Source organism: Haliaeetus leucocephalus, unplaced genomic scaffold (assembly GCF_000737465.1).
Source record: "Haliaeetus leucocephalus isolate CR32 unplaced genomic scaffold, Haliaeetus_leucocephalus-4.0 Scaffold2, whole genome shotgun sequence".
In the NCBI taxonomy this organism is placed as follows: domain Eukaryota; kingdom Metazoa; phylum Chordata; class Aves; order Accipitriformes; family Accipitridae; genus Haliaeetus; species Haliaeetus leucocephalus.
In genome coordinates, this window is record NW_010972438.1 from 2884498 (window position 1) to 2908499 (window position 24002).

At 42.1% G+C, this 24002-nt stretch overlaps 1 protein-coding gene across 2 annotated transcripts in view; it reads right to left on the minus strand.

Moving 5' to 3' along the window:
- Positions 1-24002, minus strand: part of LOC104833653 (contactin-4) — a 130095-nt gene that overhangs the window by 49169 nt on the left and 56924 nt on the right. For both annotated transcript variants that reach the window (XM_010570482.1, XM_010570491.1), the window contains 3 exons: positions 16529-16665; positions 14857-14986; positions 10740-10890 (listed from right to left, as the gene is read on the minus strand). In XM_010570482.1, the coding sequence (XP_010568784.1) occupies positions 10740-10890; positions 14857-14986; positions 16529-16665 (418 nt within the window). The remainder of the gene's footprint in view (positions 1-10739; positions 10891-14856; positions 14987-16528; positions 16666-24002) is intronic.

Sequence of the window (24002 nt, forward strand, 5' to 3'; positions counted from 1 at the left end):
CACTCGGAAGCGAGGTGAATCTTGCATATAAAGCAGCAGGTGCTGTGAAGTCACTACTGCATTCAGTCTACCTAATGTTCGGTGAAATACTTGCTGTGCTCATTCTTCCAGGGCAGTGACTATAGCTAGAGGCATGGGGATTAAGTGACTTCTCCCAGTCTATGAAGAGGCACAGTGGGAATCCGAAGAACCAAATTTAGAAGGGCAGCCTCCAGCCACCCTCGCCAACAACTCCTTCCCTGATGAAGACAAGCCACCACCCTGTACCTACAGTAAACGCTTTGGAGGTTTGGAGAACACGAGCATTAAAGGGAACTCCACTGAAGCTCATAAAAATTATTCTCTTATGAGAAAAAAAATCTGTGCAAGATTTTCTGTGCATCAGCTGCTGACACAAACCATTTCTGGAAGCATTCGTGAGATTAGAGCAGAAGCAGTAAATGCATTCTCACCTTATTTGTTCCAGCTGATGCCACCCGAATAGAAGCCCTAAGGCACAGTCTTTCAAATACAACACATCTTTTCCTCTAGTTTCAACAAAAAATGCCCAGAGTACAAAGATAAATTACCCACTCCACTTGTAATTGGCATTAACATAGATTTGCAAGATCCAAAGACACATTTACATCGCTTAAAAATGATGTTTAAATAATCAGCAAAAATATCACCAAGTCTGGTAGGTTGTCTAAAAAGTTCATTAGGAATCCCTTTTCCCCCGCAGACATATAATTATTTCCTTGGATTTTAAACATGTGTTTCTTAAAGTGTGGCCCTAACTGTAAAATCATTACCTTCTTGCTCTTAATCATATAAATGGCCAAGAGAAGAAATATTTGATAATAATTTTTTTCCTTCAAAATGCTACAGACTCACTAAAATCATTATTACTATTTTCTTCAGTTGGAGGACAAGTATGAACCACACATCAATTTCAAATTGCATTTAGGAGACTAATTACAGGCATTTATTTTTTAAAGCGTTAGCTGCAGCATGTGCTCACAACGGAGAGAAACCTGCCTCGCTGCTGGGAGCCAGATCCTGCCGCCTCTGACACAACAGCACCGCGGGGAGGAACTCGCTCTTTCCTGGGGCGTCTTTACAGAGAGGGAGAAATAATTTGTAGCCGTATGCACGGTACCTAGAGATGAATTTAATAATCGTAAAGATGAGACACCTCACGCAGGAAAAGCAGCACCCGTTTAACGGCACACAGCAAGTGACAGTGTTTCTGTTAAGGATGTGTAAACACAGGGCACGTCTTACTGCACTCTGGAGGTCTGATGCCTCTGGATGCTTCATCCTCTCCTTTTGCCTGCCTCTGCAAGCTTTAAAATTAACTTTTAAAATTAATACACAAGCACCAAGGTAAAAGCCCCTGGACTTCTCTAGATACCTTGGGTCACAGCAGCACCGCGAGTTTGGTCAAACCATGGCTGGGCTGCAGTCGCAAGCTCATTCCAACAGCGGCAGCAGGAGTAGCAATGATGTCCTACATGTGTATCACTGAATACTACAATAACACCACGCTGAAAATAATCTGCTGGGAAAATAGGAACAGATTGCTGATGTTACAGGAGAATGTGTCAAGGTGTGAGAGAGAGTCTCATTTCTGGAACACCAGCTGAAACTTGGCGTAGGTTGGGATTACATTCATCGGCATCTCAGGTATGCTCGACAACAGTTTGTGGCTGCTTATAGGAAATAATTTCCTAGCTCTACAGGAACAGGTAAATGAACTTGAAAATTTTAGGGATCAGCCTAATTACTTCACAGATACAAAATAAAACGGCACTCAATCTGGATTCTAGATAACTCTCTAACCCTTCTCAGATAACCTTTTGCTAGATACATTTGCTCAAGAACAGAGAGAAAAGACGAAGCAAGAATGAACTGGAGTTGCTGACTTATTATCAATGCTGAAGAAAGGTTATGCATACAAGCATATGCTAGATATCTCAAACCACAAAAGCAACAGGATTTATTATCTTTGCCAGATACACACAAAGAAAACAGGTCCATGTAACTATCCCTTAAGGAGCAAGGAAAAGTTAGTGACCTACTCGTAAAGAGAACTATGGCAAAACTGACTGTTTTTTCACCCACGGATTTCAGATCACACAGATCAGCGGTTTTTACTGTTAGCACAGACTAAGCTACAAGTGTTTAGTGTTGAGCTGACAGACCCACAGCCACGACGAGCTTATGTTAAAACATACTGTCATCTTCCAGAACTACACAGAGCTAAAACCAGCTTCTGCTGGGAAACAAACAGTCCATGAACGCAAGGCCGTCAAACCTAGGACAACTGCTTTCCAATACCTCCGACCATTGACTCAAGTGGTTTCCTGGTTAATTTTAGTTCTCTTTTTCCAAAAAATTGGTTAAAGTAAGTTGACACACCAGTTATTTCAGATATTCCAATGAAGTAGAGCCATCTTCTGCCATTGTCTCTGAAAACTAAGATGAATGCTCCACTGTCGATTCAAACTTCAAAAAGCTATTTGCAGAGTGTCATTTTTCATTTTGCCTAGGCAGGATGTAATGAAAACCCGACAAGTTATTGATGGTTTGGTTACCTGTCTGCCTTAAAGAAATTGCACAGGTGCTTTATTTAAAAAAAAAGACAGTCAACACAATTAATGCAAAACAATGATACGAAGCATCCTTTGAGGTTTTATTTTCTGCTGATGTGTCACTAGACCGTGTGTCCAAAAGCCACTGCTGGCAATTCATCTCTCAAGTAATCAGTATAAAAATATTACCATGCTTTGTAGCCTGGCACCAGACTGGGAAAGATGTGCTGTCTGTCCTATTGCCATTTTCTTTCTGGCTGTTTGGAGTAATTAACCACTAATTAGGAAGTTTGAGGCAACAAATAAAAAATTGGAATTTATACAACTTTTTAAACTCCAGACGCAGTGAAAGAGTAAGCGAAAAGCCTTTCTTTTCTTGCCTGATTTTACAGTTTTTTCTTCTCAAAATGACATAACGTCAAAGTGAATATGTTAAAATTCCTGTTAGAAAAATAATACCCGAGGGGCCTGTGAATCAACACAACCCTTGTGAGGAGGTCCTGAGGATGTGAACTCTCGAGAAAACCATGGCTAACCTCTTCCAGAGAGAAAAGTCTCTCTGAACAGTTTTGAAGCGCAGAAGACAACAAAAAAAACTAGGTGAGAGCTTTCTGCTTTTCCTTGGCCACAACCACTCCAGCTCCCGGGAGGACAGACTGCTGCTTTGGGCTTCACCCTGCGACTCTCGCCGACTCCGTGCCGGCCCGGGCACTGAGGACAGGACGGAGAGGCTCGGCTTCCCGCGGGCAGGACTTCATCTTCCTCTCCGCAGCAGCTGGCAGCGCCTGCATCAGGCAGTATTCTTCTTTATGAACAAATTAACATTCGCTGCCCATATTAATAAGCCTGCAGGCACAGCTGTGCATTAACATATCCAAGAGGCTTTTCAGCTACAGCTGCCTGGTGTCGTACAGCCCCGAGCATGGGGCTCCTTATCTTCCCGGCGGGCTCCGAGCAGCAGACCACGTCTCCTTCTGACAAGGCTGGGATTTTGCTGCCGCTCTGTTTGGGTTTTTGTTTGTGGATGCGTACAAAGCCCCAAGTCCTCATCAGACTCCCAGTGCTCTTTCCCGGTCTTGCAAATCCTCATCTTCTTTTCAGAAGTTACCAAGGCACCAGGACTTCTACATCTGAACTTAGCTTTCTAGATCAGCTCTGACTGTAGGCTACAGTGGAGAGCAGTAATGAAATACCTGGAAAAATCTGGACCTAAATTACTTAAACCCTGAAACACATAAACCACTTCTGAAAACAAATCGTAAGTGTTTTCTGGAAGTGCGGTTCTCTGTCCTGAATGTGATTTGACAAGGCCCAAGCTCTCCGGGCACTCTTTACACTTCCAAATGCTGCTGTGACTGAACTCAATGGGTAAATGCCACTATATGCTGCATTTCTTGGTTGTGCTTTTATTGGCTTTCAGTAGAAAAAAATAATAAAAAAAACCCCTCCTGCTTTAAGCAGTATGGCTTTATGCGTGCAAGAGTGTGCTCATATATCATGAAGCTTGTCAAGACTGCAAGATAATGGGACCAACTGGGAAAATTTCCATGAAGATAGTGAGCGTGCCTGGAGTATCTAGGTCAGATCCTGCTCTAACAAAGTGCACTATGAGGGTCCCTTTATACAGAAACTTGTTTAATTAAGATAACAGATGTTGCTATTATACAAGTCCTAGTGAGTGGCTGTTTAATTGGACACTTTCATATTCTTTGCTACCAGCACAGAACATCATTTGTTTTTAATGAATTTCCTTCCTTACAATTAAACTGTATAAACAATGCATGCACTGTATATTCATAGGAAAGAAACAGCTCTAATGATGTAAAGGTTTTACATGAACAAGAACGGGAGAAGAGCAATTTGTTTTGGGGCTTAAAAGTACAATTATTTTTCTGTCCTGGACTGAGTACATGTCTGGTAATAGGGTAAATGTTCTCCTAAAGCTATTGGAAGTCACATTAGGAATGAAGACCATTGTGTACATATTTTAAACATCCACTATTTCAAGGGAATACACATTAGATTTTGACATGTGTAAGCTCTTACCAAGTGCATGAGACAGCTGACAACACTGCCAGCCCCGCTCCCCTCCTCGCAGCGATGCCCCGCAGCACCCCAGAGCAGGGCTCTCAACTAGAGCCAGCACTAGCCCAGACCCAGATACTTCACCCTGCTGCAGTACCACAGTCTGCCCCCATGCTCTGGCTAATCAACACATCGGCGGGTGGCCGGTAACAAACCACAAGACTGGCAGATATATAGTATTTCCCTCAGTAAATGCTGTCTTGGTTTTCCTGCACGTAGTCTACACTTGGGGAGCAAGGGAGAACGAGCGCAGCAAGAAGCCGTGGCAGACAGAGAGACCGAAACATGACATCTCCCCTCATCTGCTCTGGAACCATACAAACGGTTCCGGGAAATGACAATATGTCTCTCTGACAGACTGATATCTAAAATGAAACACTCTGTCAGAAACAAATAAATGTAATTATTACCATTATTGCATGTAAATTAAAGTCATTTCTGTAAGTCAAAACCAAGCACCTGAGGAAAGACCTGCAAGGAAAGCGATGCGAATTTTGCATTACAAACCAGCACCTAACAACCCCTTCCAACACTACTCCAGCAAAATTACTCCATGCCAACAGCAATATATATCCCATTACCGATTCCACGAGAAATTTTCTTAAGATACTCTAATAAAATGGCCTTTGGTGGTAAGTTATTAAGAGTTCAATCTGTGCAGCCAAGTGACAAAACGCCCCAGTTTGTGGATGCAGATCACAGGACGAGTCTCAGCTCTAACACTAAACCCCAGCACTCCCACGGCCGAGCCCTCGGACACCACACACCTACGTGACAGCACCTGCGGATTTGTTGGGCTGCAACGTTGTTTTTCCGTGTGCTATGGAAAACCGTATGAAAATTAAGGGAGATTTAATTGGTTTAAAAAGAACTGGTTTAAATTAACTGCTGAATTAATGGGTTTAAAATATTTTCAAAATGCTTCCTGATCTACAGTTCAAAGAGAATAACAGTTCCATTGCAGGACATTCCTCCAACGGTTTGGAGTGTGGGAGCAGCTGTGACAGAGGCTTATTTTAATTTCAGCTGGCAGCACTCTGCGTAGCTCCAGGATTTGTCTCTAATCACGCACAGCCTGATTCTCCCTCTTGCACCCAGGAAATCTGAATGAAGGAGCCGGTGACTACAGTGACTTCTGATTTCCACCACTGCGAGGATGAACCGCTTGCACTTGCAACCGAGCGCATTTCTCTGTGGGAGCTGTGCTGTAATTATGAAGGAATTGAAAGGTTTCTGTGATAAGATCACCTGAAAATAAAGGTTTTAAAGCACTAGTCTCAGTAACCAATTTATCTAACGTTGTTGCATTAGATGTAATTGAATTATTATGAGAGGATTAACAAATCCTGCAAGAACAATCTCACTGCTGTGACTTCCACTCCTACTGCCGATGAGTAATATATACAACGTAATGCCAGGAAATAATTGTCACAAGTGAGAAATACTGTGGACTGGAGGATGCTTGGCTTTAGGAGTTCAGGATTTTAAAGGAAAGTCCTCCATTAAGGATTTGCTTTCATTCACTTCAGTATTATACAGGGGCCATCATTTAATGGAAGTTTTTTCAAACTTGTGATTGACTATGGATTTCTGTTTTATGGAGGAATCGTTGATTTGGTTTCTGAGACAGCTCTGGAGCAAAGTATAGGCACAGTCTGAATCATCTGTCATTCACATGGTGTAACAATTGCAGAAGACCATGCCTCTGTATATAATGCCTGTATGATGCCTATATCCTATGTGTACAATGCTATAGATGCTATGTATTTTATATCCAAAAAACTTACTTTACACTGACTACGTTACTTCATAAAATCTGGGGGATGAAGACCAAAGTGCCACTGAGATTTAAATAAAAACCAAATCCCCTAAGTCATGGCTCTACAGTCTATGCACTCATCACTCGAGGAATTTTTTCCTGGTTTTGAATGCCAGCCCTCCTTGGGCAGCTGGGCAGTAACGCTCTTTATCTCGATCTCACAGGCTTAAGTCCCGCATCACTTCTGCGTCACACTGATGTAGTTGGGACATGAGAAAAGAGAACCTATGTAATGGGATCCCGGCTCTCCAAAATCTCTTTTCTCCTATTGTTGAGTCAGAACAAAGAGATCAGAGGTTAAACATGTCTGGAAATATGAATATAGGAGAACCAAATGGTAAGTGAAAAACATTCTGAACTCAACTCAAATCTTTCTTTCTGAGGAACGATCTGACACGTCCCAAAGACACATCGCAGTTTTGCAATCACCAGAAGATACCACTTCCACCCTGAGCTCCTGTCCTGGTTTCAGCTGGGATAGAGTTAATTTTCTTTCCAGTAGCTGGTATAGTGTTACGTTTTGGATTTAGTATGAGAATAATGTTGATAACACATGGATGTTTTCAGTTGTTGCTAAGTAGCGTTTAGACCAAGTCGAGAATTTTTCAGCTTCTCATGCCCAGCCAGCAAGAAGTCTCTCTGATAATGCAGCCTGCACAGCTTTATGGTGACCATTCCTGTCTAAAAGGTATCCCCTGTTCCTGAGCAAGGGTTTCCCAGAGGGTAGATATATTTTAGTCGTGTCTCCTGTCGTGATGGTGTGAAATGTTGGAGATGTGGCCCTGTGAGGTTCATTTGTACAGAGTGGCATTAATAGGACTGAAGAAGACCTTTCCCACAGACTGTAACAGTCATTTTGCACTGAAACGTGAAAGGAATATCAAGGATAGAAAATGACCTCTGTATCTTTACCCATATAGAAATAGTCTTTGTTTCCAAGCAGCATTTGCAATATATCTGTATCTGTGCTATAGCTGTTTCTATATAAAATTTACCTTCTAGAGTCAGGCTACTAACATTATTTTGACTCAGTTAGGCCTCCAAGGCAGGATTTCCATTATTATGGAGATGAACTGCCTTTAATGACTGCAATAATATAATTGTACCCCAGGGCAGAATTTCTAATAACACAATTGCACAGTTCTCAACCACCAGTAAGAGATACCTTCAGGGCACGTTATTCATTAGGGGTGCAGTACACACTACCTCAGCCTCCAGAGAAGATGAAACCTAAAACAATAAAGCTCTTTCCTTCCATCGTAGTCTCCTCTCTCTGGGCAAACATTGAACAACACACTTAGTTTTGCCTCCTGGACAGCAGTACCCTCCAGAGCAAGAGTCTCGGCAGCACAATCTGATGCACGCTATTTCTGTCTCCAGCACGGAGTCCCTAACATTACGCTCCATCTGAAAAGTCACACAAGCCCCAGGAGAAATGCTCGAGCGATTGCCATGGTAGCCGTCAGGCTGTACATCAGAATTCAAAGCAAGTGCTGACACATTAATGTTGCTTTTAACTCCATCTGGAATTGGAAGGACCATCTATATTGATTAACCTTCACACGATCAAGTTCAGTTTGGAGAAGTATCCAGATGTTCAGGTGCCTCTCTGAAACTCGAAGGACACTTTAACGTCAGTTTAACCAGAGATTTCATTTAAGTTTCTTCTCCCACGCCTGTCTAAAAGTTCTGTTTTCTGCCTTAGATGAAGTGATTTCAGCAACAGCTTTTCTTGGCATCTTTCTTCCTGTATTTCAACAGATTTTTTCAACAGCCAAGCAAGTTGTTGTTTGAAGCCCACACATAAGCGTGGGTGTAGGGAGGTACAAGGAGTGGACTCCAGTCAATGCTGCTGTCCCCTGGGACGGCAGGAAGGAGATAACATTTCAGCAAGCGAAGAAACCAGAAATACAGCAATGTTAAGCAGAGGACCAGGCACTTGGCCTCTCCTGCCCGTGAAGTGAGACAGTGCTGATGAACAACACTACCATCATACAAAACAATATAATTTTCTAATTGCACATTTCACGCAGTCTCCAGGTACAGGCTGCAAGGATGGTGTGGTTAATAAAGGCGATGGCGAGGATTCAACACCCTTGTCCCCATAGGAGACACAACCAACTGTGTGTAAGAACCAAATAGGTCCAACTGCCAAGTCAATGGAGCGGTGTTCATTAAGACATTTTGCCAGATAGGCCCCGCTGGATGGTCTGGCTGGCGGAAAAACCCCTGGGCTGAAGTAGCAGAAAATTTCACACCTGTTTGGGCACATTTCACGTCTGGTTTCCCATCCAGGGCTTGGTGCCCAGGTGGGAGGCTCTCGGTTCTGGCGCGGTGTGCTCGGCAGGAGCAGGAGGAGCACGGCAGAGAGCCTGCCGCTGCCACGAGCACCAACACCTCAGCCTTGCTGTGGTTTGCATTTGAGCTCAACACCGAGCTGCTCACAGGGCTGTGCTGTTCTCACAACCCAACCTCCCAGCCACTGCCCAAAGTCTGCCTGGGCATGGGGACCGTGACCAGCAGACAGCAAGTTATATACTATTTAGCAAGTTTTTATGACTATGCCCGCCGCTTGCCTGTACGCCTCAGGAGAAGGTCGGTGAGGACAACGCTGTAGGTACAGCCTTGCACTACTGACACAGATGTGTGCACCCTCCTGGGGTGCTCTGGTGCAGACTCCCTCATGTCTACCATGGCATGACTTTAGGTGACAGGGTTTCACTGAGGGGAAATAATAGCGCCTCCTTTTCCCAGTTGCCTATTTTCACAAAGCTTTGAAGAAACCTGCTATTTTTGAGGTCTCTCTCTTCCTCTCCTAACCTTGGTGGAAACCCGCTGAAACATCTGCAGCCAGTTCAAATAACCAGTTCAAAAGTTACTTGGAATAGAATACACAGGCAACCCGAGTTACCACCTAGCCTTATGCCACCAGTGCATGAGCCACATTCCCTTGGGAAATCAGGATCCAGGGGTTTCTGCTGTATTACAGCATCCAACTTTTATGTAAGTTTGCAGATGAGAGAGTAGTGCTAAAAAAAAACCAAACCACTTTGTTTTCAGCATTGCACAGCAGTGACCAAGCAAGAAACACAGTGCTCGCATTTCCTTTCCTTTCCTAAGCCTTTGCTCAAATAAACTAATGCTACCTCTCTCACTCCTAAATTAAAATGAGGAGAAAGAACTGTGCTATGCCTAGGAGAACAGTGTCTTTGACTTCGCACAGCTTTGTACCCTGGCTGCTGGAGGAAGCTCTGTGTAATCGATCACCCAGCTCTTTTTATCCCAAGAGGTGAAGTTGAACGGTCCATAGGCAATAGCTTTGTGAGGACCAGGTAACAGGAGCTAAATAAGTCAGAAATAGGTTGTTCATTATTTTACTCATCTGGCTCTAAATGAACTATATAGCTCTTTGCATACTGATATACATCACCATAGTATATATTTCAATGTACATTACAGGCAGGCAGGTTGAATGGAGCAAGACTAGACTTTCCAAGATAAAAGAACAGCTCTAACAGGTTTAAGCTTTTAAAAATAACAATTTCCTGTAATTTCTGTCTTTTTGACCTTTATTAATAGGACAGGATTTTTCCCATCAATCCTAGTGGCACATCATATTTTGGAGGACTGTCAAGAACAGCTCTCTGGATTCTGCTCTCAGGTGCTGTGCAAGCGGGACAGGTATCACAACCACACTCGTATACAGTCAACAACAAATCACTGCAAAACCATGCATGCATATTTAAAAGCTAGGCTCCTATTTCCTACTAATGCTCTCCTTTTGAATTAAAAAAAAAGGAAAAAAAAAAAAAAAAAAAAAAAGACTTGGCCAGTCTGAAAAAGCCACCTCCAAGTCAGGTGTTAGGACTGCCAAATTAATTACTGACCCCAAATAATTCCTGGTTGTGGGACATTGAGTAATGTACCAGAGCAGTGTAATTTGCAGAGGAGGGTTTTATTGCGTGGGAAATTTTTTCAAAAACGATGGCTATTTAAAGCAACGCAGAGGCAAAATATTTGCTTTTTAGAATGTATCTTTATCAGCTTCTTGGCAGAGATGCTTTAATAGTACACAGAGACTGGGATGAACACAATGGGAAGAGAAATCTCACTCCCAACTCCCTGAGATTGAACACTAGCTGTTTTCACATTTATTTACAAGTCTATTTTGGGAAGCTATTAATGACAAATTTAGCTTTCACTGCTGAAAGCCCCTGGGTTGGAACAAGCTAATGAAAGAAAGGGTTACTTTAAGATATTACCTCTCATTTTCTTTTAGGATGTCTCTTCCTTTCTTCCAAGAATAAGTAGGTCTGGGGGAAGCTTTCGGCTTACACTCAATGATTACCTCACCGCCCACTTTAACAAGAGTTAACTTTTTCAAGAGTGTTTTGGAAAAGTCTGGACCGACGGCTGAAAGAAAAAAAGAAAACAAAAACCAGATCAGAATTCCCTTTGGAAAAAACAAAGTCAGGCTCTTTTGAACATTACAATATTCCAGGGCTGTTTCTCACTTGCAGTTCCTAAATGATCTGACTTTATGAACTATGTGCACGTAGGGATGGGGCAAACAGACACCTGAATGCTTCAGCTCTTTACTTGTTTAGAAATGCATGTTCAGCTACAAACCTCAGAAACTAGTAACCTTGGCAGGCAGCAGAAACCCAGTGTCACGCACATCTTATTTGCAGCAGCACCCCTAAATACTACACATGCATGAACTGTATAATGTATTTCCTTTTCTGTGTCATAACAGCACGATCATAATTTTGTCGAACATTGCTATGTGCAGAGCAACAGCATACAGGAAAATTGTCACAAACACAGAACCCATATAATTAATCAGAATTGTTAGTATTTCCAGAAAAGTTGGCATTTTTATGCTTTATATTCATAATGTGTCTTTTATTTTAATGCTGTAAAGGTGGGAGGCCTTGACACAGCCAGGTCCTGAACCAAGCAAAACAAGGCAAGACTTAAGTAGGCACCAGAGTACAAGGTACTCTCGAATCATCTTTTTTAGTCCCTCCAGGGCACACTCTTCTGTTTTGTGAAAAACAGTCAGATATTCACTGAGGCAACCACCAGAGCCCTGCAGACAGTCTGCAGCCTGGCTGTAAGGCAGGCCGGGGAAGGAGGAGATGGCTTGGCTTCCGATTCCTGCCTCAAAGGATTTTTAATGATTTATTTGATGGGACCCGATGACAGGCAGAGCTTTGAGGCAGCTGCCCCTAGACTGACTCTGGTAGTGAACTCCCCAAAGACGACCAGAAGGTTTTATTTATACCAAGTAGGACTATTAATTTTTTTCAATATAGAAAGCTCAAAGCAAACAGGTGAGGCAACTTAAGGGTTTTAGGGTTTTATGAACAACTCTTGCCCTGCTCACTACGTCTTTGCTGACAGGAGCTTGCTTTCTGATGGATCAGTGGCAGCAAACTCTGCCCAGTCCCCTCTAATTCTCTTCACCCTCTTTGCTAGCTGCGTGCCTGCATCCTATGCCTCCTGCACCATCCCCGTATCCCCTGAGCTTGCAGCATTTTCCTCAACTTACTTTCTTGCTGCACCCTGGGAGGTGAGAGTTTAGATCACTGTGCATTGCATCTGCTTGATGCTCCATAAAATGATCTAAAGCTCACCTGAAGCAGCTAGGAGACAAAAACCTGCCATGAGATACAGAAAGCAAATTCATTTTTCTTAGGGCATCTTGTCTGCCTCAATTCTTTTGGATATCATTCCTGCCGCAAAAGAGTTGAATAAAACATAATCCTACGCTGATAATGGGATGGGCTTTATGATCTAATAGATCTCATCTTCCACTTTCATGAATCAGAGTTCACTAATCTCCAACCTGTCTTGTCTTCTATGTCTAATCATAGATAGCTGACTTCATTTTAGCATAGAGGAAGACATGTATGTTAATAAAGGTTATAAAAGAGCCATCTGAAAACTAACACTGGCTATGTAAAACATTTCAAAATTAAAGGAGGCATCCTGAGGACAACTTCCCACCAATGCCCTCAGAACCAGATCGACTATTATTTACATCATACTATTATAATTAATACATTATCACTTTTGGAAATAATTTCTCAGATGATTGTGCAAAATTTATGAGCAAAACAGATTTTTGAATAATCCTGTTATTTCCATCTCTGTAAAGAACAGTTTAGACTGGGTTTTTTGCAAATCAATTGCTACTTCCTTCTTGGTCCTGCATGAGGTAGAGGAGTTGCACGATACGGGTTTTATTCTGTGATGTTCAAAATATTGTCACCTGACATTTAGAAACTCTGGGCTCAGTTCTCAGCACTACCAGAGCTTCCCTGTGCCACTTCAGGGGTAATGCATTTAATTTCTTCACACCTTGTTTGTAAAATGAGGATTTTAATGACTTTTTTTTCACTCTAGGGCCACCCTTCATTTTTAAATTTTTTCTTAAACATTTAGCCAGAAAATTCGTTAAGGCAATGACTGCATGTTACTACACATTTCTACAATGCCCAGCACAACAGGATCCTGGTTTAGAGCTGAAGACTCCAGGTAATATAATTGGCAACAATAATAGAGAAGAATCACTCTGAGAAAAGCTCTGTCTACAATTTTCCATTTCTCTCTTTCACTTAACTTTGCTATAAGTCTCACTTGCTATTAGTGGTGTTTAATCATTTCAAGTGCTTAACTTCAGGACCTTTTAAAATAACCATTTTTATACTCAGAAAGATCTGTTTAAAAGCTAAGATTTCTCAGTGAGAGCTCAGAATACTGACCTCCTTTGAAAACTCTAGTGAAAAGGAAAACACACTGTTTTTCTTTAAAAATATGCCAAATGAAATCACAGATCCATAGAAATTAATCTGCAGCACACCATTCTGGTACTTTTCACGTGACATACAGAAGCAAGACTGCATAACCCAAATGAGAAGTAAGCCAAATACAGGTTATCTGGCAGGTTTTTAAGAGCAGGCTCTCCAAGGTCTTTGCTTTTTGTGCAGATGTGAGGTTGGCCCCTGGGTGCTGCGAGGCTGCTGGGCACGGGGAGGCATTGGAGGTACCCACCAACAAGGGTTAAGCCCGTCTTCTCAGAAGATCTGCCTTCCTCCCAAAGGCTCATTTTTACCAGTGTTTTGAATAGGCAGGAAAAGCATCAGTGGGTTTATTTCGATTTCTTTCATGCAGTAACATGTCCAATAAATCTTAGCACTGTGAAGTCTAATTTATTGAGCATTATTGTACTTTTCTTGAGCAGCAAGACTGACAATCTTTCAAATGAATTTTTCTTCTATGCAGCCATCTATCGCTGCTGATAAAAAATGACCGATAATTGAAAATGCCATAATCAGAAAAGACCTCGTGCTTTGTTCTTCAAGATAAAGAGGGGAATGATGCTATTGAACATTCGTTTTGAAAACAACTAACCCGCTATTTTGTAATCATGAATTCTATTTAACTCTTTGAAACTACTTATCTATGCTGACATATCAGTTTCTAGGCCTGCAACTCATACAAGAGCAACGTTTGTGAATGAGGTACAGACTCGCAGGACAGCTGGGGCTGGCAGGGACCTCTGGAGATGCTCCTGTCCCACCCCTGCTCAAGCAGGGGCAGCTACAGCAGGTTGCCCAGGGCCACATCCAGTTGGATGTTGAGTATGTCCAAGGACGGAGATGCCACAACCCCTCTGGGCAACCTGTCCTAGTATTCAACCAACCTCATTGTAAAGAAGTTTTTCTTATGTTTAAATGGCATTTCCTCTGTTTCAGTCTGTGCCCATTGCCTTTTGTCCTAGCACTGGGCACCACTGGGAAGAGCCTGGCTCTGTAATCTCTACTCCCTCCCATCAAGTATGTAACCACCTGGATTCACAGGAGGTCCTCCTGATCTTAACTGAGACAAGCAGAGTAGGTGTACACAAAACAGGTGGGGCAGAAGCTGTTTTTCTTGGCAAGGGTTTGGGACAGGAGCATTACGATTGCCATTAGAATGGTGAAAGGTCTATTCAGACAGGTGGGTTTTCAACGTTTCCTCATGAGAGTCAGTCTCTGCAGCCCACAAGCAGGCAGTTACTCTCCAGTATGCTCTGAACTGCAATCCTTGGGTCTCTCCAAATGTTTCTAACCAGCAAGAAGTTGGTGAGCTTGCCAGCTCTCCGTGCTCAGTCACCTGGATGAACACGGGAAGATGGGATGATGTAAAAAAAATCTGTTCTCTGTCTATCCACTTTCTCAAGTTTTCATTTCATGCCTTACTTCAAAAGAACAACTTGTCAAAGATCCTCAGTAGCACTTCTGCTTCAGATGCTGAAACTTGGCAAAACCAGCTTGGGTGAAGGCTTTACTGATTTTGGAAGGTTTGCAGTGTTCGGGAAAGTAAACTTACCTATGACACTCAGTTCTGCGCTGGCAAAAATGACGCCGTGTCTGTTTTCTGCTACACACTGATACATGCCGGCATCCGACAGGCTGACGTTCGTTATCGTGAGCGAGCCCTGCTCTAGCTGAACTCTGCCCTGTAGGAAACAGTAAAACAAATAAAAAAGTGAATAAGGAGATCCTTCCTTGGAACATAAAACTAGCGGTTGTTGTGCTGTATTTTATACCAAGGTGGACAAAAAAAAAAGTAGCAGTAATGGGAAGAATTTGCAAGCTCCAATCTATTTGTCTGCCAGCTAAATTTATGTCAGGTTAGATACTAAATGGTAAAACCAATACAGGAGTTGGTAAATGCAATTTAAATTGGAGGACTTTCCCTTGACTTCTCATTGATTTAATACCCAAACCATTTAGATTAATATCCCTTTCAAGTAGATAAACTTGAATCAAAAAATGCACTTTTGATCCATAGTGGCATATCACAGCCAACCGTATTCTTTAAAACATTTAAAACAATGGTATTATGAGTATACAAGGCAATGAAGGGTAGTAAGGTTGGTTGCCATCTTAGCTAGCACAGAGAGAAATACTTAAAATCCTCTGCAGTTTACTGAAAACAATATAGATATTAATTATTTAATGATCCTTTACTTCATATCAGCCACTAACGTGATTTAAGTACAAGACCATCTGCTAGTGACCAGCATGAAGCAAGTAAAATTAGTGTGTGGAACAAAAGACCAGGGTATCATTTGTCAGCCTAAGGATATGAAGCTCATGTTATCAATTTTAATAAGTACAGCAAAGTGTTCCCTCCCTCCCCAGGAGTTTCACCATTTAAAAAACTAGTAATATAAAGAGCTATTGGCCTTCTACTTGGCCGTAGGGCAGAAATTTAATGTTTGTGCAATCTTTATCAGGGTTTCATCAAATCTGGACTGCCATATTCTTTCACAATAAGCGAAGGGAAAAAAATGCCAGCTACAATGAAACCAATGCTTTGGTGACTTGTTTTAGTTTGTGGTTATAACGGGGAGGATCGCGGGACCGAGCAATGACTCCTCAGTGAGAGGCTGGGCTGACATGGTGGTGGGAGGGGGTGCGTTCCCCCAGCTCCTGTGCATCACCCTTCTTTAGGCAGCTCTTCGAGTCCCTGGCAGTAGCAGACCATGCTCCTGATCACCCACACAGGGACACAGCTTGGCAGGAGGAGTGGGAATGCCGTTAAAGACCAGCAGAAACACTAAGGTTTCATTAGCAGCTGAAGTTCACCTGAACATTATAAATTAAAAAAAAAAAAAAAAAAAAGAATCCGGGGTGATCATTTTGCAGCTGCAGGCTCCATAGTCCTATTCGGCCCTTCCCTCTTCTTTACAAGGGTCTCTCCACCCATAGGTTTGTATCATGGATCCTTCATTTCAGGGAGGATCTCTGAACGCAGAGCCGTCATGCGTCCTACTTGTCACTAACAGCAGCTCTCCCGAAGCTGTACGGAGGTGCCCACCAGGCATGGCAAGGAATTGCCTACACAGCGGGGGGGATTTCAGAGCACCAGCATCCTTTCTGTTTCCATTCCAAAAAGTAATAAAACACGCAGAGATCAGAAAGCTGGCAGAGCATGAAAGCGCCTGCACAGCCTGCAACCCTCCTCCCCGGCGGAGGGCTCCAGTGGTGCCTACCTGGGGCAGCAGCGGCTCCCCGTCCTTCAGCCAGCGGTACGAGGGCTTCGGTCTCCCGCTTGCTCGGCATTCCCAGACGACGCTTTCCTCTATGGCTGCGTGTCCGTCGCTGATTTTCTGAATCCAGTTGGGCTGAGCTGCAATGCAGAAGTAAAGAATAAAGCCTTGTGTCTGTAATCAACAGTGTGCTCTCTAGGTGCAAGCAAACGGCCATTTCTTTCTTTATGAGCACATTTAAGAGTTGGATTTAGTAACATGCTTAATAATTGATAAAGATTATTTTTTTCCCCTAAGTCCAGTTCTGCTTTCTGAAGGTGGCACGTGCAAAATCAGAACCTGTTTTCATTTTATTTTTAATAAAAACACTTAATGAAAAAGACTAGCTTCAGAAAACCTGATCATCATACAAAAACAAAGCAATGGTTTATGTGCTGCCCCAAGTGGAATAAATGACACCTTTAGACCCCCGGTCCTTCAAATACAGGCATTTTCTTCTTCAGGATCTATATGATTTAGGCTTCAAAGCTCTAAAATTTAGCATCCAACTTCAAAACTTGTAATTTAGAACTACCTCTCCATTGAAATTAAGGTTATTGTAATAACTTAGGCCTCCATGGTTATAGGCACTACTTGGGTCCAAATTCTCAGTCTTGTCTTAGATTAGGGCCATATCTACAAGTACTGCCATAGGAAGATCTTCCATATGCATGAAAAATCTCTGGACTCAGTAATTGTATTAATGACATTGAACAAACCTAGGAAGTCTGAAAGCAGATACGGGGTTTACATTTTGGTAGAATTTGGGGAAAACTGGTACTGGCAGTTTTCAGACACTTATGAGATTATATTTTTAGTTGTGTTTCACATATTTTTATCAGAGTTTGTTGTTTGTTGGCTATTTTTAAATAGAGATTAAGTTTAGCCAGACTCCACATGCGAATCAAATTCCGCTAAAATTGCCATGTGTTTTTGCAGACCATACAAAACCTCTGACCTTCTTATGTTACCTTTATAAACCCCATCTGCCCAGATATACCTACAATACTTTTCAGAAAGTCCCATTAAAAAAGAGAGCAAGTTCAGATTTTTTTAACGGTCATTTGCCCTGTTTTGACATAAGAAAATCTGAGAGACTTAGTAGGAAGATATTACCAGCAGAGGTCTCCAAGAACCTGGTTAATACTTTTCCCCATGTAATCAGATTTAAAAAAAAAAGTAAGATTACTCAAAGACAAACAACTTTATATATCTCCTTTGGATAGGGACAGGGGCCAGAGAAAGGTCTGAAAGGATAAATGAAAAAATATCTTATGAAAATGGTAAGTTCAACATACAGTTGGTATGATTATACCTAAAATATTGGTATGTCTACCATGAAGTGATGCTGGATATACGCATTCAGAGAGCTGAGTGCCTATTAAAACTGTGTTCAGGCCGTGACAGATGTGTGCTTAATGCCACACCTACCACACCACACACTTCTCACGGTGCCTACAAAGCACAGAAGAAAGCTGAAGGATTTTGCACAGCACCTTAACTCCAAGGGACTTGCAAAAATAGCAGAAAGGTGAACTGAACGCAATGACAATGCAGAAGCAAAAGAAGTAGCTGAAAAGGAGAGGCAAGCAGTGTTTACTTCTCCGACTGCCCCTCCTGTCCCTGTAATACTTTAAGCTTGTTTATTATCTGTATCTAAAGAGATATGAAAGGGAAAGCTTTTAAATGTAGGAAGATGAAAGTCAATTCTGTCATCTGGAGTAAGAACTTGAACAATTCCATCGAGCTGAGACACGCTGCGCTACTGCAATGGGTTCAGTGGCTCAAGGACATTTGCAAATTACTCATGAATTTACATATTTACTATTCTAACAGCATCCAACTCATAATTTTGAAGGGAGTCTTACGATACCATGAAAGGAGCTCTATAAAAACCACACAGATCCATTTGCCTTTTTTGCAGTACTGGGCATTTTACTGATTTCCCACATGAAAACAAAAAAATCCAGACAAAACAACTGAAAGTAACCTGTAAACCAAGAAAACCCATGAAAGGTAAGGTGTGCTCTATAACATGTAAGTGTATGCTATGTAAAAAGAAAGATAACTTGCGTGAGGAGGAAAGAAAATTCAGAATTTATCCTTATTTCAGGCAGACTCCCCAAATAAGGAAAATTCTCACCCAACACAGCAAAAAACTTTACCTGTCCAGTCTTTCTGCTGTACTTTGCAGGTTGCACATCTGAACTCCTGCCCTAAGTAACAGTGCCGAGATTTAAACACGCGGTGCTGGAAGCGCTGGGAGCTGCCACCCCCGCTATTCATTTTACTCTTTTGTGCAGCACCCGCAAGCCACAGTCTTGCACCGTGCACCACTCTTCACCTCCTCCAGTTATTTTAACTGATTAAGCTTTCCATCCTAAAGCCATTTATGATGCAGACAACTACAGAATGAGCATAATAGGTCAAAAAAATAAATCTCAGTGAAAACTGGAGGAGTCCTTTGTTTCACAGGAGCTTCGTTCTCTGCTGCTCTTTGGGAGACTTTTCTAATTAGGTCAACCTCTCCTTTCAACAGTTCATTTCAGAGAATAGCAGGCACGCTCTTGACTTAATCTTGAGTAATACACAAGGGTTGGTTCATGCAGCAAATACGCTTGAGCCACCAAATGAGAGTCACCATAATATAATGAAATTTGACAGCCTCCCATTGGGGATCATACCAATACATGGTAATGTGACACAAGATTTCAAGCATGATAATTAAAATAATTCAAATAAGGATATGAAACCAGCTCCACACTACAACATTTTCTGGCATAGCGACATTATTTGAGATAATGACAAGGTTTAATTTGTGACTGGTAGTAGTGTTCTAGAAAAAGTCCTTCAGATCATTTCAGTCAAGCTGACCAAAGACGAATTCTTTCATGTGATGAGTCTGGAAATATTTTGGCCCTATTTGGAGTACTTAGATATTACTGGCCTTGGAAACGTCCTGGAAGAAAAATCTGGTACTAAAGAAAAAAAATTACATGGAAGCTGATTAAGAATTCATCTGAATTGCAAGAAAAAAAATCATATGCTAAATCTATAAAGTGGAAGAAAAAGCTTAGAAATCTAAGCATGACTCTTACATAAGGATAGCTTTAAAGAAAAATATCCCCCTCCTAGGTGATGACAGCTGTCTGGAATTTGTACTCAGGGGGACAGAACAAAAATGATGGCAGCAGTCCGAAAAAAACCTGTTTACCTTTGATCACCTTCCAGTCTTCACCAATGCAAAGAGGGGCATTTTAAACCAGGTGAGTAGGAAACTATGCCCAAATATACTCTTACTTCTCTAAGACCAAAAAGTCCAGAATGAGTCTGTCCTTCATTGTAGTAAACTGAAAGGCAAAAGTGGGCACTGGAAAGCTGGACCAGAAATCATGTCCTAAACAGCATTTGAAAATGAAATGACACAGCCGGTGATGATGTATCACATCAGAAACGAGTAACAAAACCAAAGAATTATGGGAGCAATGTGAGACATAAACCAGAAATAGATCTGTAGAACTTTGCAATCATCTGTGAGTTCAAAACAACCAAAAAGACTAAAGCAAATGAGGTACTAATAACATATACAGAATCCAATTCTCAGTCGGTGTATATTGATTTCAGTGTTCCTAAGCCAATTTATAGCAGCTGATGACCTAGTGCAGGCTGTGTAATTCATCATTAATGGCAGATGAAAGGCTGAATGACTTGTCCATTACTATATCTATTCTGAGAAGATTGACACTGAGCCCAGGATCAGAAAAGTCTAAAAACCAGAAAGCCAAGCATAAGAAGTAAGAAAAACAGATGAGAAAAATACATGAGTAATTAAAAACAAAGAATGCAGCCAGTGTATAAGGTTTGTGCAGACATCATCCTGGTGCACGTGTCATCCTGGTCCAAATGGGGATATAGCTTCTGTAAACGAAACCCGTATGTCTCTAATTTGTTATCCTTCCCAATGATCACAGGAACATGAAACCAGAGTTTAAGTTATCACTTTTCCTCTTCTCTTCCTTTCCTTCTCTTAATCCCTTCCTCTTGACCTCTACTGCCAATTAAGGACTATTTGAAATCTATACAACTTCAAAGCTATGCAAATCCTCCACCAAAGTCATTTGCTTGAATGTTGCACCCAAATGATCTCCATTTGTCTGTGTTTTTGGAAAGTTCACCAGATACTGCCACTCCAGCAGGATGCCTCCTTTCTGCCTCTCTAGAAGACTGACCACAATAAACCAGCCTGGGAGTTCTGCTTGGGACCAAAATATTAAATATCAGAGGAAAAGAAACAGATGAAAATGTGAAGGAGTTAACCTAGCTGATAAAAATACTTAAATTGCCCCTACCTTTTATTTGCCTGCTGTTCCATATGCTATTCTGCACCATTACATGACTTTCTCCACAGTTATGCCAGGCACGTTCATAAAGACCAGTCCTCAGGGATCTGGTTATTTTTTATCCCTGACGCTCTAGACTGCAGCTACCCAGGGGAGTAAGGGAGGTGTGGCGTGCTCTATGAGTAGCCTTCACACTTCATTTCTCATACCTATTTGTATTTTTGCTTCTCCTGCTGGAGAGCTATTTTTCCAAGCCAAAATGATAATAATTCGAGCACTTTTTCTGAATCTCCTAAAATTTGATTTCTCTATAAGCAGGCTTCCAGCAATCCCTTGGAAAAGTGGAGGAGAAACATGCCTGTTCTCTGTGCAGAAACTTGTTCTGGATGCAAGACTTCCCTTGGGCAGCAAATTATTCAAAACTCAGACTTACTCCCTCCTGCACTGAAGTCTGAGATAATATATATTCCACTGGCAAAAGTCAAGACATCCTCCATCTGAGCAGTGATTTTCCCCGGGACGAGTGTAACCAACCGAGATTGGGCACTGCAACAACTGCTCCCAAGGCCAACCGCCCCTTTCTGGAAGGACAGATTTGGCTGTTGCCAAGCATTTAAGTGGCGATTAACCGAGAGTTAAATTGGCACAATATTCTGAAACAACATAGGATTTGAGAACTTTAAATAAAATGAACATGGAGATGCTTGAAGGTGAGAAATCAGTTGGCAATGTATCTGTGTAACAGGTAGCAAACTGGGTTTTCTAGTGAGGCATGTAAATTGTAATTAATAATAAAATATATACTTGTCCTATTTATGTGAATTTTTATCAGTCCAGAAACTCATTTTATTTCAAGTGGCTTTGAATTTTCAGCAAATTATCTGTGATCTGGGACCTAAACGGAGTACAGACATACAACTGTCTGATTTTCACTTATGCAAATTTCCTTTTTAGACTCTAGCCATAATGAAGAGCATAATATGATTTACATTTGAGGTTGTTTTATAGAGTGGCATAAAGTAGCTTTCACACAAATAAAACACAGGGCCACTGATGAAAGGGGGACTCTTTTCACTGCAAAATTAAGGAGATGCATAAATTCCTGGTGGAACTTTGATTTGAGAAGTATTTAATCTGAAAAGTGGTCCAGCCAATTAAATGGCTTCTTCTGAATACCTTACAAAATGCTGCAAAGAACTGTAATCAGTTACAAATAAGTCTGTCTCTCTGCTAATGTGGATGCTGCTTCACTGACGCTTTTAGTAACCACTTAAACTGTAATATTCTCCTCCTCACCTTGGCTTGCCAGCAAGGTGCTGGGTAGGGACTGGATGAGCTCAGGCCACAGGGATGCTGGAGGACCCTGGAGCAACACCAGTGACACCGAGTCAGCACCCGCATCCCAGCTGGCCAAAACCCAGCTGTTTCGGTACTTGGATATTTTCCCGCTCTTCTAGGCTGCATAAGACAGCGTTGATGTGACTGGAAAGCCCAATGCCAAATTGCATGGTTTTGGTCATAATTCTGGCAGCCGCACGTTCCCGGTGGTGGTGCAGCTCCTCAGCCCCAAGCACCCCTGCCTGTACTGGGGTGCCCGTTCCCAGCCCAGCAGACCTGCCTGCGTGGCGGAGCAGCCTCCCCCAGTGCTGCTTTCTTAGTGCTGTCGCTACCAGCCCCATTGAACATGCTTATATTCAGATCATCTTGACCTGCAGCTATTTTTCCCTGTTTTCTGTTACTCAGACTATACATGTCATTGGGGTGGGGGATATCAAGATGTTGCATTGCCTCATCAGATAGAGTCGATACAGTAAAGTCTAAATGCACACTGAAGTGGAGCCCAACCAGTAAGCACTGGCACAACCATCTCATTTCACACTTTGCATAAAAAGATACACTCATATTTTAAAAAAGGCCAGGAAAGCAATACAATGGTGTGGTGGTATGGAGACCTTTAACGATGGTCAGTGGGGAGAACCTGGCCAAGGCACGTCAGCAGAGCTGTAGAGGGGTAAAAGGCTCTCGTCTGTTGTGGAAAAGGCTTTGAGCACAGGGATAAGCAGCCACCACAATGCCTTATGAGTTTGTTGTGCTTGCGCATCTGCCCATTGCCTCTTGTCGTATGCTCAGGACAACCTTTGGGTTGTGACTGTCTGTCTGGTGAAGGAAGATCTGACTGAAATGGCATCTAAACTTAACATGAATAAAACAACGTCCATAGTGATAATAAATAAGCATCTCCTTGATGCTGGTTTTACAAACAAAAAGGCAACTTCTTTTTAAATTAGCTAAAAAAAAAAATAAAAATTGTTGGCATTGTTTTTTGCTCAGCACATAAATCTTAGCCTCACGGAGGGTTATCAAATTTAAAATTTATGAGCAGCCAGATTAAAAATAGAATCAGGTCAATGGGAGTGCTTCTGAAATGCTGCGCGTCAAAACACACAGCTGACGGCACAGTGGACCCTCGCTGCTGAGTTCAATGGCAAAGCTGGCGCTCGAAGCAGAGGCGTCGGGGCAGCCAGCGCCGTGGCAGTGATGTGCTCCGGCCGTGCCGATGCTGGCTCGCACCAGGGACCTCACTTGCCTCAGCCACAGGGATTTGGCTGGCACGGGGTCTGCGGGGAACAAGCTGCAAAGTCAGGGATGCAGCACGACGTGCATTTATGGCTGCTAAACGAGGGTGGCAAAGAAGAGGTTTTGCGGTTTAATTTGCTAACTCTCAGGAGCTAATTTGAGGTACGTGGTATCTGGTTAGGAATGGCAGACAGAACAGGAGACTTACTGCAACAAAACAAGTGATATGTTGTTCAGAGTTATAATAGTCAAGGAAACAGGTATAAGTCACTGTAATTGCATTAACATCAACATCTCTTCTATCATGAAGGTCTATCTATCAAGTAGGACATACAGCACTCAGAACAAATGCTTTTGGAGGGCAATAAAACACAGCCTGTTGCAGGGGCTCGAAGCACAGAAAACGGAGGAAGAACAGATCTTACACGTTTAATTAACCTTTCCTGCTGCAACGAGAATGTCAAACAACTTCAGTGTCACTGATATGCTAACACAGGAAAAAATAAACATTGATACAAGAA